Source organism: Equus quagga, chromosome 9 (assembly GCF_021613505.1).
Source record: "Equus quagga isolate Etosha38 chromosome 9, UCLA_HA_Equagga_1.0, whole genome shotgun sequence".
In the NCBI taxonomy this organism is placed as follows: Eukaryota; Metazoa; Chordata; class Mammalia; order Perissodactyla; family Equidae; genus Equus; species Equus quagga.
The window spans coordinates 41,620,361-41,641,405 of NC_060275.1; the positions used below are offsets into that span (position 1 = coordinate 41,620,361).

The window sequence follows — 21,045 nt, forward strand, 5'->3', positions numbered from 1 at the left end:
TCAATGGCTGACCCTTTAATTCCACTGAAAATCCCAACGAGTATGTGTGTTAGAATTAATGTCAAAAAGGTGAGAGCTAAATCAGGTTGCTGTCCTACGAAATGCCTTAGAAGCACGTCACAGAAATATGTGGCTATTACAATACAACAAATGATTATTGTGGTCAAGAGGCTTACTCATAGAATGTCAATTAATGGTGTGTGGACACAGGAAAAATAAATAGCTCTAGGAAATGTGAGAAGGGCAGTAAGAAAAGGAATCTGCATCCTGGTTTAGCTCCACTCATTTATTCCTTCATTTATTCAACATTTAGTTTGTCCCTGTTCAGCAAATGTTTAATTTGCGTTTTATTGAGGATGCAAAGATAAATGTGTTCTTTCATCTAAAGATCCAAAAATAGATACTTATGAAATAATATAGCTACTTATAAACTATGATCAATGCCGTGGTAGGACTGCACTGCGAGCAGCGAAGAGCGGCCCTAACTTACACTTTGGACCATGACATTAGAGAAGGTTTCTTGGGAGTGAGTGCGGGTGGGGGGGTTCTTAAAGGATGAATAGTTGTGGAGGAGACATTGAACCTACCTGGACAGAGTAACTCAAAGCATAGGCGCTGTTGGTGAAGAGTCAGGGCCTTCAGATTTATCTGTGAAGAAAGCATTCTTTCATCACATTGATACAAACATGGAAGTCAGAAGTAAAAACTTTTTTGTGTGTGTGTAAAACTGAATTTGAGATATTAGAGCAATATCCAATTAGAGAATGTCTAGCAAGTGGTTTGAAATGAGAAGGAAAACACAGCTGCAGGTAGATTTCTGAGTAGCAACAGTCACCTAATTGTCTATCTTTCTGGCTGTTGTTTCTCAGCCCATTTCTTACTCTCTGCCTACATGTTAAATGCTTTTGCTTTTTGAATTCTTTCCTTCCCTTCTTTTCTCCTTCTTAGCATGATTTTGTAGCCACTCCCATTGTGCTAATCCGTCACACCTTTCTCTCCTAAGCTTCAAACATGGGACGTTACCATTTGGATGTTTCACAGGGACCTCAAACTACCATAATAATTTTGTAGGCATATCAAACTCAGCATACTGATAAAAAAGATTTCCCCATCCCTCTACACCTCTCCAGCTCAAGCCTTCTGCTGTTTCGTATGCCTTGTCAACTTGGCCACCCAAACCAGGAAGCTGAGGGTCCTCCCCATCCAGTTATTTACCTTTCCCTGCATTCTCTGTGGCCCTGTTCAAAATGATTCATCCAACATGCATAGCAGCATTCACATCATGGTTTGTGGTTATTTTATTCATGTCTGCTCCTCCACCCATTCCTCTTTCCCAAGCTTGTTACATCTTTGAGACCAGAGGCCCTATCGTATTCATAGCGGGCCTAGCCCCTCGTATCCAGCATATATTAGATGATTAATAGAGTTGTTGAATCAAGCTTGCATAATGGAATTATACGTGAAAAAGGAGTATTGTAAAGGAAGGTGTTTGAAATATTCATTGTGGATGAGTTAATAGTGGATCTGGTCAAAGAATGTTGGTCTGGGATTGTATGTGTGTGTGCCATGCACGTGTGTCCATGCGTGCACACACACACGTGTATTTGTTGGTTTGTGTATGTATGTTTTCCCCAACAACACTGTAGCCCAGGAGCAGCAGAACAGCAGATAGTGAGTGTAAGTCAGGGTTACAGAGGGGCCTGGCTGATAGTTAAGAGGTATAAGTGGCCCAGATATACATGGAGTTGAGTGTGGCAGGAAGGCGATGGACAAGGTGAAGCTGGAGGAGTTCACGGGTCAGTTGAGAAGAGAGTGTATTACATTAGATGTGGAGAAATGGGAGAGGATTGCCCTTCTCCTTAATCCTGGAGACGGAGCCATGGCCCTTTCCCACAGAAGCCAAGGCACGAGTCACATCACAGTCACCAGGTGTCAGGATGTTGAGGGTCTCATGGACTTTCTAGTTAGATGGACCAAGAGCCGCCTCCACCTTAGGCAGTAAGAGAGGAGCAGTGGCCAGTTTAGGAGTGGGGGACGCCCTCTAATACCAGAGTGGGGAAACCTTTGTTGCTTTTCTGAGCTAGAACTTGCAGAGTCATAATGAAAGCCTAGCCGACTGCATGCCTATGTGTCTGCATGTGGTCTAGTACAGAGAGGCCAGCACATCCTTAGTGAACGGTCATTGTACTTTGGGGGCAGCAACAGTCAGCCCTGAGAGTACGGTCACAGACGCCAACACCTCGAAAGAGTGAGAAAGCCCATGGAGTGAGTCACAGTCTAAACTGAGCTGTAGCCACAGGCTTCTCCTTGTGAGTCAATATATGAGGACTGGTTACTTGGATGCAAAGTCCCTGAACCAAAATGGCTTAAGGAAATTGTCAGCATTGTCCACGGGGCAGAGGAGAATTAGGGGAAGACACTACAATTGCAAAATAGGATGTGGCTCAGCAGAGAAAACGAGTCTATTCTTGGGTCTAAGTAAAGTTCTGAACACTTCTTAAGAGACTTTTTTTCAAAATAAATCCTACCAGTTTTAAGTTATCTTAATGTGATAAGACTATAATAATGCTGGATTGAGGTGTGTACAAGGCAACAGTTGTCTGGGAAACCTCAGCAAGGCCTTGGTGTCCCATCACAGTGCCTCTCCCTCTTACTGACTAATGTCTGGAATCCTTGAGCTGAAGGCTCCCTTTATGTTACTTGCCCGTTACTGGGAGGGTGACATGTTAATCTCTTATCAGTTGTTTACCTGATAGCCTGATACCACAGGTACACCAGAATGCTCCACCTCAGAGCCTTTGCACTCTCTGTTCCTTTTCCCTGGAAGGTTCTCCTCCAGACACGTGCAAGATTTACTCTCTCACTCTTCACTTTTTTCCCCCTCAGGTATTACCTTATCAGTGAGGTCTTCTCTGACCACCCACTTAAAAATTATAAATACTCCCACCCCCGGAGCTCCCCATCCTCCTTGCCTGCTTCATTTTTCTTCTTGACACATCACAATCTCAAAGACTGTGCATTTGCTTACTTATTTGTTGCCATTTGCTAGAGTGTGGACTTCATGAAGGCTGGCTTTTTTCTCTGTGAACTGCTATGTATCCAACACCTAAAACAGTGCCTGACCCAGTGTAGGTCTTCAGTAAATATTAGTTGAATATATGAGTGAATGAATACGAGAATACATTTTCAAGGTTATTTTGGAGGATAGGGTGTGTGCGTGTGTAAAATGAGGGTAAAAGGGAAAAAAGCAAGAGAACATTACATTCCTGGAAGGATGTGAGTAAATGTGACCAAACTGAGGTGAGGGTTTGCTGGGAGGCCTGGCTCACTGTGGACAAAATCCTTGACCTCACAATTTTATCAAGGATGAGCCTTGCTAGGACTGCTTGAACAGCGTGAAGTTGGAGAAGTTCAGAGGCCAGTGGAGAACATTTCTGTGTTCTTCCTCTCCCTTCCTTACAGGAAAACGAAATGCAAAACCATAAACAATATGGAAAATTGCTCTTCCCTCTAGAGATGAACAAAGAAAGCATTCATTACAGGCATGTGACACTTGGGAATGTTGATTTTATCTACTCAACTATGTTTTCTTAAAAAAAAATCCAGAATAAGTCTTTGGCTTTGGTTTCACTCTAGGATTTGTTTATGGGAATTCTTGGAAAGATAAGGGAAATCAGTGGCTGGGGAGAGAGGAGGAGAGTGTTCGGTTGCTAACAGCAGCCTTGGGCTGGAATCCCTCACCTGCGTGATAGGACCTGCAGTGCTTATGGGCAGGCCCAGGACTGTTTACCGAGAACGCAGACAGAAACCATCACGCTGACCCAACGTGACTAATGAGCCCAGGGAGATAAACAGAAAAAAGCCCTCAGAAGACTGAAAAGAATACTGGTTTCTTGGCAGTTACTTGATTCATTTGCACGTAGACAAGTGATATTCTTACATATAACGAAAAAATCAAATAGAAGCAATGCAATAGCTTTGGAGAGCAAACGTGGGAGTAATATGTTGCGTAAGATCTTTTCAAAATGATCCATAATGATGATTATAAATGCTTTGGTAGAAAGAAGGAGGATCTCAAAAAGAAATAGCAATTTTCCTTTTTTAAAACAATAAGGATTCAAAGAAATGAAATTATTCATTATAATTTACTTTTAAAATTAATCTTGTTGGTGATGGTTTTTTATTTCAGTACCATAGCAGTAGATGTAGTAATTTGTTAATGATTGAGTTCTGAAATTTGTGAATGATTTGCTCGTTAAAATGATTAGAGCACATTTCAAGTTATTCAATAATGATGTTACTTACTTGCATTTTGACATCCCCCTCTGGTGGAGAAAGAGGATTGATTCCAGCCGGGAAGGAGAACGGAGCCTCAGTGTGAATCTGTCTGTTGGAGGGCGCGGGCTTGTGAATGGCATCTGTCACACGCGTCCTGCAGAAAAAATATTGGGAGCCACTACTCTGAAGCACACACTTGCATGAGCTATGCTGACCAAAAAGTTAGAACGTTATTATTCTTGAATTCCAAATTAGATATTACCAATGGCAAATTATTTCTATGTAGTAATTTTACTTTTGTAACAAAAGTAATTGAAAATCTCTTAGTATGATAAATAATAATTTAATTAACTCAGTTACATTTATACAAACCCAGGGAATAGGAAAGTGAAGCAGTCTTTCAGATGTCATAAGAGAAGAGAAACAAAATGGCTCTAGCTTCTGAGCATTTAAGGAAAATGTTTTTAAACCTGTTTTGTTTGAACAGTATATTTCTCTTTGTCTTTGTTTTTGTTTTTGCACTGGACCTAGTTTGAGTTTCATTACCTGCTCTAGTTTTCACTTAGAGATTTTATTAGACAGATATGTTCAAACATTAAGCAAACCAGTTAAATAAAACTTAAATACAAAGAAGGCAATGGGAAAAAAATTCCTCCTGATAATTTAGTTTTAACCATAAAAGTGACCATTACCAGCTTTTCTGAGGACATTTGTGGTTAAAGATTTTTAAAAAATCATAATATTCATTATGGACTTTACTATATGCCTTGAAAGCAGATCTGTTATTTTACTAGGCAATTTTCTGTTAATTTACTATATGGTTTTTTTTCAGATGGACCTCTCAACTTCTACTGAAACAGTATCTGGGTGATACCGTACCTGTGGAGAAAGTCACACCCATTTTATCCAGATTCAGCTACAATAAAGGTGAGTCAGTCAACAAAGACTTCTTGTGACTAATTCCCTTATGGGTATAAGAGAGGAAGAGAGTGTACCATTGTTCTTTCTTAACTTTAGGATTAGAACATTCATCTGAAGTAATCAGCAAATTTGATGACAACTCAGCGAGTTACTCAGAGAAGTATTACAGGGAAGACTTAGAGTTGAGCAAAGTAAAACCTGTCCGTGAAAGCTCGTGTGAAGAATTGCTTTATGGTTCATAAAAGTGCTGCTGTGAGTTTCCATTGTTTGGTACTGTAAAAGAATCAGTCTATACTTCGGAATTTTCCATAATTGGAATCTTAAGTCCATAGAGTATGGTTTATTGTTCTTTATACCTTGGATTTTTGCTTTAGAGGTATGAATAAGCCATCTAAAACCAAATGTATATATATAAAGATTCTGTGGAATCAATGGAATACAAAAGAATCAAATATATATATATCTTCTGATTGAAATATATATGTAGATATATAGATATCTATATCTATATCTATATATAAGATATAAATATATCTAAGATATATCTGTATAGATCTATGTATATCTATATAGAAGAAGAAGATTGTGGCTTCTATGCTTTCAGGAATAACAAGATAATGGGACTTCTATAGAACATTGTGTTTACTTTTATTTCTTAGAAACCAGATGTATTAGGTCAATTGGTCGTAATGTGAAACCCGAGTCCCAGGTGTGCTGTGTGGCCTACATGGATAGATGCCAAATATGTGATTTGAGGGACACTGGAAAGCGTCTGTACACAAAACACCCCACCTCCTGACCTATGACCTAATGATAATGAAATTTCATTTTGTTTTCTGAGTTAACAGGTATTCTAAGCATTAAAAATATATCCTGCAAGGAGGAGTAACAATGTGCTTTCTGTGATTTATTTCACAGATATATACTTTATTGTGTAATTTATACTTTATTGTCAACTAATTTACCAAACAATTAAGAAACATCAACTAGTTATGGTCAGATATTTAAAAGAAGCAAGAGATAGTGATGATTATGAAAACAAGTATATCATGTTCTAGAAATAAGGTAAAAAAACATGCAAAGGTAAAGACAAATTTCACTCCTCTCCTTTTTATGTTGAGTCAACTAGCTTTTACAAATAAAACTCTTTTTCTCTTGGCCAGCAACTTGGCACCATAAATCATATAGAAATTGAACATAAAATGTGGTCATTTTCTTTGTGTACTAATTGCTGTTCCGCTAACATTACCTGAAATATCTATCTGGCTGGAGATTGGGTCAATAGCATCATTCCTTTCGTGCTAATTTTCAAGTAACTAGCTTTTTTCCCAAAACCACCTGGCCATGCCCTCTTCTACTTGGTGGAAATGACATAATTAGAACTCTTAGGGGAAAAAGCCTCCCTTTCTCCCCTTTTCCAAGGCAGCTCAACTGAAAAGTTGCGGTCATCTGGTTATTCTCATCAGTTTGATTGTACAAGATAACAATTTGATATGAATGCATTCATCTCCAATTGCTTGTGTATTCAGAGGAATTTCCTGTGCGTTGTAGACTAGACAGGACAAGCCTTGTGGCTAAGGCAAAGGATTAGTTAAAAAAGAAACTTTACAGTGGCAGTTTGGAGTCGCAGAAAGAGAATTTGCCTAGTCAATTCCTAACTCCGCCTTTGATCAACAAGTTACTTTTCCGCCTGTTTGAGCATTTGTCAAACAAGACTTTGGATCAGATAATATAGATGTTTTGAGTTTGTATGGTTTCAGTAGTTTGCATGTCAGCACTCTTAACTTTATTTGAGTTGAGTTCATTTTGAAGATTTAAATTATAATAATAAAAACAATAAAAATAGCAAATCTTCATGAGCACTTACTGTGTCTTAAGTGCATTCTTCAGAAATGCACTGGACTCTTATTATCTCCATAATAATAGTCCAGAGAGGTACAGAGAGATTAAGTGACTTGCCTCAAGACACACTGCTAGTGAGTCGTGAAGCCAGGATTTGAACTCAAGTAGTTTGTCTCCAAAGCCTGAACTATTAACCGTTCACTTAAAACACTTAAAACAAAAACCCTGCAAGTTTATCTTTCGTTAATCATTAAAATATAATATACAGTTATTTTTGATTGACTAGTAGATGGGGTGAGATTTTAACATTTTCTCTTAGGTCCAGTAGCAGTGTTGATTTTCTGCAAACTTTAGCAGATTTTCTTTGCCTGACAACTCATTGTTTGCTATCAAAATATTCAACAACATCTCCTGACTTGTTCTTTCAGTGGAGACATCCTTTTCTAGCCAGAGTTGGCGAAGGTAGCAAAAGCATGTGTTGGCTTGTTTTGGAGGCCCTGGAGAGTCTTTGTTGCAAAGAGCAGGTCTTCTGTCATCTTGGCAACATATGCCTTTGTTATTGGTTTGCATCTTTGAGAATATTCAAAGATTGGAACAAAAGCGGACAGTTCCAGGGTCCAAGAAAGTGTGTATAGAAAGCGTGGAGTTAGAAAATCAACTTAGATTTCAGCTGTTAGCAGCTGTAAAATATCCTTTGAGGAAAAATCCTTAGGAATCTATCACAGCTGAGAGGAAGAAGGAAGAGGCAGAAAAATATTGTCAGAACTTATTAGACTAAGGTTTTATTATACATTAAATTTTTCTTTGACATAGAAGTTGTACATAATTACTGTATACAGCTTGATGGGTTTGGAGGTAAGTATACACCCATGAAACCATCACCACCATCTATGCCATAAACCTATCCATCACCTCCAAAGGTTTCCTCCCAGTCTCTTACTTATTATTATTATTATTTTTTTGTGTGTGTGTGTGTGTATGTGACAAGAACACGACATAAGATTTACCCTTTTAGCAAAATTTTAAGTATAACTTATTCATTTGCATAACTGAAACTTTGTACCCTTTGACTAATGCCTCCGTTTCCTATTACACATTTTTTTACTAATCAAAATTTGTTGATGTCAGCCCTGGATGAGAATGACTAAAAGTTTGGTCAAACAAGGCCTCTTCATTGTGTCTTACCTAAAAATAGTTAGATGGCAAATCTAGGTGATTCTTTTCTTTTTAATAATAATCTAGAGAACAGACTGCTTGCTTGCAGAAACTTTGTATCTGAAACGCACACTAAGCATTAGTGTCTGGTCCATCAGTGTGATGATGGAAAGACACTGCTTCCTCTACCCCAAGCTATGTGGTTAGCCGAGGCAAATATGTGTGCATATGTGTACCCCTGTGTGTGTGTGTTTACCTTCTAGTTCGGACCATATAAATGTTATAATCAATACTAGTCAGTTGGACATGGGAAGACATGACTGAAGTTACTCTCACATTTTTTGTTTAAATACTCATTTTTGACTTAGTAATAATGCCTCCTTGCAGGAGTGGAAACCGTGTCATTACGCTGTTGAAATAAACACAAGATTACCTAATTCTGTACTGCTCTATAATTAAGAAGGTTCTTTGCAATCCTCTCTTGATTATGAAAGAATGTAAATATTTCCTCTGCCTTCTAAGGAAATGAGGACATACATATTCTTTCAATATCAGTGTTTTGTTTGTATTAACATAAATTGATGTTTTTTTCACACAAAATTTACTGTTTGCTAATTTAATAATGACAAATTCAGCACACAGAAAACATCAGAGATGTTCCAAGGCATAAAATTAAAAATACAATGATCCTTGTACTTTGTGGGAATAAAGGTAGAAATGGAGATGGCTTTAAGGAGTAAAATAGTTGTTGTAATTGTTAAAATGTGTTGTTTTCCACAGATAGTGAAAACACTCAGGTGGAAGGACCCATTTAAAGTTATATTTTTGAAAAACCAAACCAAACCAATCAAAACCCAAGCTCATAGATAGAGAGAGCAGATTGGTGGTTGCCAGAGGTGGGGGTTGGGAAGTGGGCAAATGGATGGAGTCAAAAGGTACAGACTTCCAGGTTAGAAAATAAATGTCATGAGGATGTAAAGTACAACCTGGTGACTAATAGTTAATAATTCTGAACTGCATATTTGAAAGTTGCTAAGAGAGTAGATCTTAAAAGTCCTCATCCCCAGAAAAAAACCTTTTTGTAACTATGTATGGTGATGGATGTTAACTAGTCTTATTGTGGTGATCATTTTGCGATATATACACATATTGAATCAAAAAGATTAAAAAATATATAAGGTTATTTTTATATTTAGACACACCACATAACCTCTTCTAAATAATGTGCTATCAAAGTAATTCTTAAGGAGTTTACTGAAAAAGTGGTGCCATGTCTTCCAGGTAGCTTGTTTCTGTTATTAAATGTGGAGGAGAGTTGATCATTGTGCCCTGGAAAATAACCTCCCATATACTTCAAAATAACAGCAAATTCTGTATTTGTATTCTTTCTATCTCTACCTCTTTAGCTCTCCATCTCTCTCTCTCTCTATGGAGATATATAGATCTCTCTCACTCTACATATTTGCCTACATTGTACTGCTTCTTTACTCTTTAGAATTATATCTAGATTCCTAACCTTTTAAAAATAATTTCCATTGTTTTCATTCTAATTTTTCATGTTCTATTCAAGTCTCAGAGCTGAAAATACACAGATGATTTTGAGAGTAATAATTATTATTATTGCTGAATAACAGACTGTAGGTAGACTTTTACATCTGTGTCACTTGATGTATGACCTTGAGGAAGTTACTTTGCTTCTCGGAGTCCCTGTTTTCCTGACGGTAATCTCCGGGTTGCTGTAAGAATTAAATTGGAGTTTGTAACTCTCCTGGCCACCTGGTAGCCCTCGCCAGTGTCTCCTTCCTGCTCTGGTAATTGCATCCATTTGCACTTGTTCTTTTAGATCTCCATTCTCTTGAGTTTTCACCACATCTGCATTATGTTTAGATTTATTTATTTTGCAACTGTAAAAAAAAAGTCAAGGTATAAAAGAAACGTAAAGACACTAACCTAGAATGGCCTGTGTCTTGTCATGGAGGGAATTGCAGTGAACTCTAGATCTGACAAAGCAGAAGGAATCTCGGTGTTCTTTGTGGAAAATGCATCAGTTTCTGGCACCTGGAATTTAAATGATTATTTTCTTTTCTTATCAATTATCACCCTTACATAAAAAACGATCTCAGACTATGTTGTTGAACAAGTGTTGAATCATACAATCTCTCATGCAGAATTACTCTTTGTAAACCCGATAAAGGAGCTGAGAAAATGCCTAATTGTCAATAACAAGAATGTGCTTGTTTCTTAATTGTTAGTTGCCTTGAAGCTAGTCAGTTGAATGTATTCCTTTTATACTCTTATTTGATATTTGAAAGCTAAGATAAGATAAACTGATCTTGCTGTTTTGTTCCTCAAACTTTCTATGAATAGGAGGAACTGGTGATATTTTTGAATTTACCTATGTGGCTTTCATTTTCCTGGGACGGATTTGGAACATCTGAGTGAAGCCATCCACTTTCTTCACTCAACATCCGTTCTAATCCAGTTTCTGCTGCCCATACCTTAGGTCCAAGTTGAATTGTCCGCATTTAAGAAGGAGGAATGTCATCCAAAGAAGGATCTGAAATTCTGAAGGGACTTATTTTGTGGCATGCCTTTAAAGGAAGACATAAAAATAACAGGCATTTACTGGGAGACAAACCCATCGCTGGGCTGATGGCTGTCACCAGAGCTGTGGTACCTTTTTTCATCATGTTAGGCTGGAAACCTTACCTTCTCTTTACTCCAGCTTTTCTCTCGAGTCATAGAGTGTCAAAACTTTTGCCTGAGAGACCGTTCAAAATTACCAAGCAAATAATAAATGAGTGAAAGCATCCAGTTAGTAGAAGTCTGCCTTGACCTCCTCCAGTACCTCATGCAGCACTGTTTCCACCCGAAGAAGAGATTGAGTCCCCAGGGAGCTCCTTCCTGTCTGGGAGGATGCAGTAAAGGTATCAGCTAGGAAAAAATGTAAAATATTCATGAAAATAGATATGTAAGTCACTTTCTTACATCATATTTCTTAATAGCTATTAATTATAGAGAGTAGTTCAGCTTTTACTAAATAGTTAAGGAAGGACTCATAAATTTGTTGCCAAACAGTTTTATTATGACAATGTTACACTGTTAAAGTTTTAATATATACTGTTTAAAATGTATATTACATCAAGTAAAAAGACAGCTTTTAAAAAATTTTTCTGCTGAAAACAATTTTTATTTTTGGTGAAAAAATACAGATACATTTTGCTTTAAATTTAATTTTACATGGCAAATCAATTTTAGGTCCTCCTAGACAAGATTAATCTATTTTTATTTTAAAACACATTTAATTTCAATTTTTCCCTTAGATAGCCTTTACAACTATGGCATGGTTTCCTCTGCAGTTTGACAATGCAGCAAAATTCCCATTTCGTGATAACTTGGGTTTTAAGAGGCAATGTTAAAATACTCTGAGGATCCTGAAAACGCTTTGAACTTGGAAGGGTTATTATAATGGTTAACTTAATTCTCATATATAAACAGAGGCACAAATCAACGGTGTGTGCTCTAGACCCCAGAGCAAGCATCTCTGGAGAACACGCTCTAGTGGTGATAGCCAGGCGACTTCCTGAGGACCCAGCAGGCTGCTCCATAGGGTCTGGTTCCCCCCACCTCAGGACGGGCACATTGCAGCTATGTTGCAGCAGCAGCCTTGTCTTGGAAGAATAGGCTGCCTGCACTTCTTGGGCTGTCCTAGCACATGCCTTCCTGGTAGTCATGGCACCAGGAGAGGGAAGAATGCTAGATGTAGGGACATTTAGGGGTTCTCTTTCCCCCATGGTATCCTCAGGACTGCACCTTTTTGGGTTAAAACACAAACACTTTGTTACTTTGCATTCCATCTGTAAAAACAAATATAGGTTTTGAATATGGCAAAACCCAGAAAGGAGTATTTTATGTACAATCGGAGATAATGAAGCTGGACAATGACTTTGTAAAGACTTAGCTAAGACAATAAGGTCGATAAGCAGGTAGGGTGCTCTCTATGGGCAAAAGGCTGAAGATCTTGAATGACCAGAAATGATTTGAAGAACTGCATTGCCATCATGGAAACATGCATGAAATAATATATTCTAAACCTTTGCTAACCTAACATTGTTATGCTCAAGAATTAAATTGCTGTAGCTGTTTAATTTAAAAGGCATGAGTTTTAATAAAATAGAAGTTACTAGTAATCCCTTTCCATATCCCTTTTTGACCTGAAATACTGCTTATAATACATATTGACAAATTTCCCCATGTGTTATTCTGGTTAGAAGCCTCTTTTGCTTATGAGAAAAGCCGTGTTTTGTATTCCCACAAAGTCTATAGATGCTGTTAACATAATAAGCGTCATTATATGTCATATGTAACTTACATCTACCCACTGACATTTAAAGTAAAGAGTAATTTTCAAAGAATATTAACATGGGATTTGTTACTGAGAAGTGTGTAGGCAGGAGCTCAAGGTAAAATATTTTCCTTGGATAGAAGCTTTCAAGGTGATTTAAAAAAAAACCAAAATATTTACACATACTAAACTTTCCTAAATGTTCTATGATATTTCTATTTCAGAATTGCTTATTGTGAGAATATGAGATGTAGCAAGTTTAACGCATAAGCCAATAGCCCTTAGCTTGAGCAGAAGATGCGCGTAGGGTCTCCCAGCACCAAGAAGATGGCAAAAACTCAACTACAACTACTTCCTTTTTTCCAAGCAGCTCAAAATGCTTTAGCCAAGACCTTAAGACTCTTCCATCATATTAATGATATTAAAAAAAGGTGACAGAGACAAAAACTGGAGCTCTTGACTCCAAGTGCTTAATCCACTAAAATACATTGCATTTTAAAGTGATAAACACCTTTCTTTGGCGCTGCAGAAATAGAAGTTTAAAAATTCTTAGGAAATTTTCCTGCTGGATATGATCCCACTGAATTTTTTGACAAACATTGAGATTTACTACCACTTGAATAGTGTTTGAGAAGTAAGAGTGACACCAGGTTTGGGGTATGAACTAGAAAATTTAAACTGAAATCATAATCAGTTTACTGTTATTAATAAGTGCCAAATTAGACCAATACTTTGAGCTTTGCTATGCTGTTTTGAATAATTTGGTCCAAATATCCATATTCGGCCAGTATGTTATTCCAGTTCATTCTGGTCATATCAGACGGGAACAAGGATCTTCTGTACAGATCATAGTACGTGACCCTCGTATCTCCATCGGACCATGTAGGTTGCCAGGAACATTGGAAACGGGACAAATCACTCTTTCCGTCACTGTTACATTTTGCGTGAGAAGTGGATCGAAGACTGCAGTGGAAGGTTGCGCGAGAGAACCAGAAGCCGAGTAAGTCTCCGTTACCACAAAGCTACTATGCTGCAAAGGCTCAGGGATAGAAATGGCTGGTTGGAGGACAGAGCCAGAAGCAGACAAAGCGGAAGCTCCTTGACTGCCTGACAAAGTCTGGTACCTAGCAGATTCGGACTGCTGGACTTCTACGGAATAGCCAGAGGATTCAATCCCAGAACCGCCGTCTTTGGTGGGTGCGTAAGATTGTTTGGCTTCGTCATCAACCCCCAGGCTTATCTCTGCAAGTTTTTTAAATTTGGGGCCAAGCGAGTCCAAGAAGCTGTCATCCAGCTCATCGGCAATAAAACTGCAACAACTCAGGGAGCCTACGGGAGAACCGGGGGCACCCACTCCTTCATTATCATAGATCAGCAAGCAGTCATTTGCTTCCTGGCCATCGTCTTCCTCTGCACAGGCAAATGCTTTCTAAAGTTGGAGAAAAGTGGAAAAAATGAATTTTAAAAGAGGCTCAATTGAAGAATATAATACCGTTCACAGAACTCCAAGTTTGATCATGAATGCCTAATTTAGGTAATCCATAGAAGATACTTTTTATGTCAACAGCCTTGTTAGGGAAATTATCTGGTGTTTGGAGAATACTATAGTTGACATTTCCTCAAAATTGAGTCTGGCCTAGGTTCATGTTTTAATTCTTAATTTTGAAGGCACTTACATGGATTTAGGCCTACAAAGCAAATGTGTGGAGGTTATTCAGTGGGCCAAGTGAGGGTCCCTGTGTGTGCTTGTGTTAATGCGTGTCCTTGTGTCTGGAGGTGGGGGACAGGCATCCCATTTTGCACTTTCTGAGGCACCTCTCACCCAGACTGGGACCTTTGACTTGACTCTGCAACCCTTGTGGGAGCCAGACCCCTCACTAGAGTCCACACCACACCTCAGAATATCTCAAGAATTCTCATCCCAGACAAACTCTCGGTGTTCAGCTCTCCTGAAACACAGCATCAGCCTCCATCTGCTAGGACACCAGGCCAAATTGCAGCACTTACCAATTCTGATACCAAAACTATATGTGAGATCCGTTTCAACAATGCACCACCCAAGAGGCACGCCACCCGCCTCCCAAAGTCCTCTCTGTTCTTGCACCCTTGTCCCTTTTCAGTTCTATGCTTCCTGACATTTCATCTAATCTTCAATCACATCTCTTCTTCCTCCTTTTATTTTTGAGTCAGTAATTCAATGGTTCTTCAATGCTTTTGGACATGGACTCCTTTGAAAATGTGTAGAATGGTATAACCCTGTCTCAGAAAAATATATGCACATATATTCTGACATCCTTTATGGTACTGGAAATACAAAATAAGCTGCTTTGTGTTCCTAAAGTGGATGCTGCTCATCCCAAAATAAAGATTTTGCTCTCCATTGTTATTCCAATCGGACAGTTGAGGGACCACTTGCTATATTCTCTCACTTTGTGTCTATCTACCTATTCTTCCTGTTGACCACTAGCCCAATTTGGGCAGCCACCTTAGGTTATCTCTATTATTTTGGCAAAGAACTCCTGTTGTTTTCTTACGTTTTAACAAGCTGTAAAAAAACCAACTGCCAAACTGAAGTATAGTCACTTAAAAAGATCTCTAATGTACATACAAAGCCACAAAATTTTCCACTAAATTACCTGAGAAAAGTAGGAATCCAGGAAATTCATGTTTATTGCCCCTTCACTATAGTCCTTATTGGTTCCTCCAGTGGAATGCCTTGTTCTCATCATTCCAGATTGTCCTGTAGAACAGACGCCCAGTCCAAATCCTGCTGCGGCTCCGGATCCTGTCGCGGCTCCAAGCTTGGTAGTCAGCTCCATTCCTGAAGCTCCTTCCACCACCGTCCCTCCAGCATATGTATTTGTACACACTTCTAGAAACAGGGGAGAAAAGTCTGTAACATCTCATGCTGTAATTAAAAAATGATTTTTTTTAAACTGGTGTTTGATATCCATGAGCAGTCAGTTACCAAATAGAGCAGATAAGTGGGAGAAAATACAATTATATGACTAGAGCTGCTAAGAATATCCCATAGTCTGTTATGTGAGAGTAACAGAGGAGAGGATATTAGCAGGTGAAATAGCTCTGAAAACCCACTATTTAGCAGATGTACAAAGGAAATGGAAATTCAGTGACAACAGCCAGAAATGGGAGGTGAAAACAGACTATTCAGTACATAGTCACAGAAAGCTTCTAATGCAAGGCTTGTTTGTTTTCGTAGAAAAAAGAAATTGTAATTAAGCAGTCATATTGGCTCAATATGCAAACCAAGGAGGAAGCATACATAAAGTAATGATGCAAATTAGCTGTTGCTAATTTGGTGTCTTGGTACTTAGTGAAAATTTAGTGAATGATGACTATTCTGCCTGTTATCAATACATTACGCTTTTATGGAAAGTTATTTTTTATAGAGAATTCTGAATATAGTTTTTGCTATGTAATTATAATGAGAGAAACAGGTGAGGATTGGGGTAGCTGGTAAGGGCAGACAGTTATGTTTTAGGGGAGATTTCATGTGATTTTGCAGGCTGGACATTTGTAAACAATGTATTGCTAAGTATGGAATTAAGAAAAATTTTAATATCAGGCATCGGGTCTTATTGTTCCTCTAGTTTATGCTTTATTTGTGGCATTGAGATAATATCAGTAAAATAGCCATTTGGTAAACCAAAGAAATAAACAATTTCACCTATATGACAACATAAGCGATCTTGTCCCATTATGACTGAATATAGGAATTGGTAATTGAACTTGAATCAAGATGCTGTTCGTTCTGGGGAAGGAAGAAGGGCCACAAGATTGAGGATGTGCATACATGAAGCTTTAACTGCAAATATGACCAGTTAAGAATAGTCAAAGTTGGGTGGTGGGTACATAGTGTTTGTCCTATTTTCCTTTACATTTTTTTGTATATGTGAAATCTTTCCTAATTAAAAAATTAGTAATCAACTGCCTGGGAGTTATATTTCAGTTTATTAAAGTTTGGGAAAAGTGTAACAAATCTTCATATATTGAAAACAGTGGCATCAGGGGCCTGCCCAGTGGCACAGTGGTTAAGTTTGCATGTTCTGCTTTGGTGGCCCAGGGTTTGCTGGTTTGGATTCTGGGCACGGACCTACAAACCGCTCATCGAGCCATGCTGTGGAGGTGTCCCACATACAGAATAGAGGAAGATTGGTACAGACATTAGCTCAGTGACAATCTTCCTTGAGCAAAAAGAGGAAGATTGGCAACAGATGTTAGTGCAGGGCCAATCATCCTCACCAAAAAACAAATAAACAAACAAACGAAAAGCCAGTGGCATCAGTGGACAAATTAACCTATTGAAGCTCGATCTAATTGACTAATGGAATTCACTTAATATATTAATGGTCATAGAATTGACTAATATACTAATAGTAAACCAGCTTTTCCCTATTTCAGTGTTAAAATATCCACCTTGTGCACACATATGCAAATTATTAAGAAAAGAATTTCAAACACTTCTTATTTTTCAATATTTCTTATTTAACCCACTATGGCTTTCCAAAATAAATTTGATGTTCACTTACCAGAATTTTCCATGAAATCAGCTCCATTGGCTGTTATGAGGGGCACACAAATATTTGTGATTTCCTGCAAACCATGTTCAAAAAATAAATATATTTAAAAACAAATCAGATTTCATGGCAATATAGGTAAAATGTGGCTCTTTGCAAATGGTAACATTACAAGCCTAAATTCTTATAGGAGTAACCATTTTCATGATTTGACATCTGAAGAGCTAAAACCCTAGAAGTCTTTATTCATTTCAGCACTAACTCTCAAAATGAAGGTCAAGGAGTGTCTTATTTTTATACCCCATTTCCTATCTCAATATAAATTGAATTTTGAAATAAATGTTTTACAAACTGGATCCTCACCTTGTCTTCAGGTTGGGCTCCTTCGATTCCCCATTGATGAATTGTTCCTTCTGAGCCATCGGGAACTGGGATGAAGCCACCTGTCATTCCCCCGATAGGACCTGTCCCGCAGTCACAGGTCAGCAGCAGAAGGGGGGCCACTAGTAAAAAGCAAAACAAAATGTCAGAACATTTGAATCACTTGGAAATGATTTGATGTGATAATTGTCAGAAATGTTACAAAGTAATATTTTCAATACTTATGGAAAACTTCTAACAGAAAACAAAATTAGTTTCTACAAAATAAAATTTGGTACATTAAGCATAGTAAAGTAGCATATGATTGCGAAACTGAAGAAGATGGTTTGAATCATTCTTGTGCTATGTATATTGTTGTCTTAAAATAGTCACTGTTTGATGAGTGATAAAGGTGGTTATTCAGTTTCTCAATTCTTTTCATATGTGTATATACATATTTTTTTGGCAGGGAAATATTCACCCAGAGGTAATATCTGATGCTAATCTTCCCCTTTTTTTTTTCTCCCCAAAGCCCCTGTACATGGTTGTATATCTTAGTTATGAGTCCTTCTAGTTCTTCTATGTGAGCTGCCACCACAGCATGGCAACTGACAGACAGGTGGTGTGGTTCCACGACCGGTAAGTGAACCGGGACCACCAAAATAGAGCACATAGAACTTCAACCACTAGGCCTTCAAGGCTGGCTGGCCATAATATATTTTTATTGTTCTTGCATTTATTTGTACATATTGAGGCTATGTATATCATGTCAGGTGAATATACACCTTGATGGTCAAGAGTTTTAGGTGCGCATAATACTGTTTTAGTAATCTGGTCTCTAATGATCTCTTAGTAAACAGCAAGTAGCCAGCAAACTCCCTCAGCAACTGGAGTGATGATCTAATATCGATGCACTCTTAATTGCCACTTAAGAATCCTTAGCTTGGAGGTGCCTGCCTGCCACAGGAATTATCATTCTTTCTGTGCCTATCAGTCACATGTTGGCAATAAAGACTAACATCATTCTCATGCTAATGGACCAAGAGAGCAATACTCTTTCTTGAAAGGAAGTGCTTCCCATGCTGGGTAATCAGTGACCCCACACCCACCTCTGGGCTGCCAAGGCCACTTGAATCCTAATGTTTGAACTCTGTCCACTTAGAGGAACTTAGTGAGGGGTTTAAGAACACAATCTCTGGAGTCAGACTTCTAGATTTGAATTTTGGCTCCACCGCTCAGCAGCTGGGCAAGTTATGTGTGTCATCTTTCTTTGCCTCAGTTAATGCATCCATAAAATGGGAGAATAAATAGTATCTACCTGATGGATTGTCATGAGGATTAAATGAGTTAGTATAGGTAAAGGACAGTAGTGAGTGCTATGAGGATTTGCTAGTATTCAGATGGGCTACATCTGTTATGCAACTTAGCTCAGTCTTACATGTAGTATGAAAAATATTAGGCCAAGTGTATAAAATAAAATAGGTTGGACATAATATATTTTCTCAAAATGTAATATAATGTCCGTATAAATGATACTTCTAAAGGCTTGCTTTATTTATTGCCATCCTCAATTTTAAATGTGTAAGAAGCATTGAATATTGTGAGTTGACACATTAGTTATGAAGGGTAATGAATATACACCTGTGTGGTCAGAATTTTTAGGTGGGCATAATAGTCTTTTAGAAATCTTGTTTATCATTGTATGTGCAATCTATATTTGGCTTTTATATATGTATCCAGAAAAACATTTTTCAAACTGTGGAGTGTTATTTCTACATTCTGAAAAATGTATGTTCTATCCTGCACATAATTCAGAACATGGCATTTGGCAAAGGGTAGGATAACATGAAGCAAATATATTGTGGGAATAATGCAGTGTATTTCCTCTGACTGCCATCTTGAGCCACAGTCCCATGTGTAAAATGGCCTACAGGATGTATCCACACCTCAAAATTCAACACTTCAAAATCAAGCTCATCGTTGCCTCCTTATACACCTGCACTTCCTCTTATATTTTCAGTTTCGTTTAATGGTTTCAGGAGCAACTGAATTCAGTGGTTCGTCTGGACTTCTTTTCCAATCTTCCTGTCCATTAGCCTCCCAATCCCTTCCATGTACCCCTATAAAGCCTTGCACACCTATGTTTTCCTTTCTAGTCTCATGCCATGCCTCTATATCTGGCCTCCATCATCTCTTCTGAACTATTAGAATAACCTTCTAGCTCTTCTTTCCTTTCTAATTTACAGTACACACTGCTGCCAGTGCTACCTTCCTTAAATACAAATAGGATCATGTTGATCTTTTATTCGGGTACTTTCTACAACTCTCCTTTCTGAGAACTTAAAGTACAAACACCATTGCATGTGTACATAAGGTGTTGCAAATTAGTCCCTATGCATCCTCCAGTTTCGTCTCCTTCCCTCTCCACAATTTCCCCATGCTTTAGCCTCCCAAGACTGTGTGCTTCCTAAAACATTGCTGTTTTCTGGCTTTGGCTCATTCTGTTGCCCTTTGGAAACACTTTTCCCCCTTTTTGTACTTACTGCATCCTATTCATTTTCCAAGGTTCAAATTGATGATTCTCCTATTCTGTGAAGCCTCTGCAATACTCCTTTGTATTCATTTCTATTATAGTTTTGTCATGGTATACTTCTTTTTCATATAGTTAGACATGCAAAAATCTATGAAGTGCATGAAAACCAGGATCAAGTTCCCTTTCATCTGGAAGTTAGCATAAAGACTCACAGAGGTATTTGAAAAATCTTTGTTTTTTGAAATTGACTAATATGATATTGGACAACTGAAACTCTAGTATCAATTTCAGCTATTGAACTAAATGATGCATGATAACTTCAGAATAGTAAACACTTTTGGGGAAGGTGGGAGGGGAACATATGGCATGCGTGTGGAAGGCTACTAGATGTATCTATAGCGATTGATTTCTCTTTTAAAAAAAAGAGATCTGGGGGCCAGCCTGGTGGCATAGTGGTAAAGTTTGCATGCTTCCCTTCAGCGGTCCAGGGTTCTTGGGTTTGGATCCTAGGCACAGACCTACACACCTCTCATCATGCCATTCTGTGCCAGCATCCCACATGCAAAGTAGAGGAAGACTGGCACAGATGTTAGCTCAGGGTGAATCTTTCTCAAGCAAAAAGAGGAGGATTGACAACAGATGTGAGCTCAGGGCCAATCTTCCTCATACACATACACACACACAAAAGATCTGAACAAATATGGCAACTATTAGTAACTGTTAAGTTTCAGTGATGGCAGTATGTGTGCTTGTCATGTAATTTTCTGTACCTTTTTGTGATTTCAAAAAGTTTACGTGAATGGGTTGAAGTGGGCTTGATCATCATGAAAAATCATTTTAACTGTAAAAGTCTATCATTCTGTAATGAGAAGTGATTGTGAATTTATCAAGGATTTCTCTTGTATATACAAGAATTTGCCATGAAGCACATTTAAATAGAAACTCATTACCTTCAAAATACTATTTGAGTCACAATATTTTGATTGAAATGTAACTTTTCAGAAACCTATTTGTTGAATAGAATGAATTTTACTTTTATTGAAAAATAATACATGTATGTAGTTTTCCTACAT

General features: G+C 38.1%; 1 protein-coding gene across 1 annotated transcript in view; it reads right to left on the reverse strand.

Moving 5' to 3' along the window:
- Nucleotides 1-11,259: 11,259 nt before the first annotated feature.
- DSG3 (desmoglein 3) overlaps nt 11,260-21,045 on the reverse strand; it is a 30,615-nt gene continuing 20,829 nt past the window's right edge. Inside the window, exons 13-16 of the mRNA XM_046671398.1 lie at nt 17,443-17,582; nt 17,092-17,155; nt 15,178-15,413; nt 11,260-13,970 (exon numbers count right to left, since the gene is read on the reverse strand). Of these exons, the coding sequence (XP_046527354.1) occupies nt 13,353-13,970; nt 15,178-15,413; nt 17,092-17,155; nt 17,443-17,582 (1,058 nt within the window). The 3' untranslated portion in view covers nt 11,260-13,352. The remainder of the gene's footprint in view (nt 13,971-15,177; nt 15,414-17,091; nt 17,156-17,442; nt 17,583-21,045) is intronic.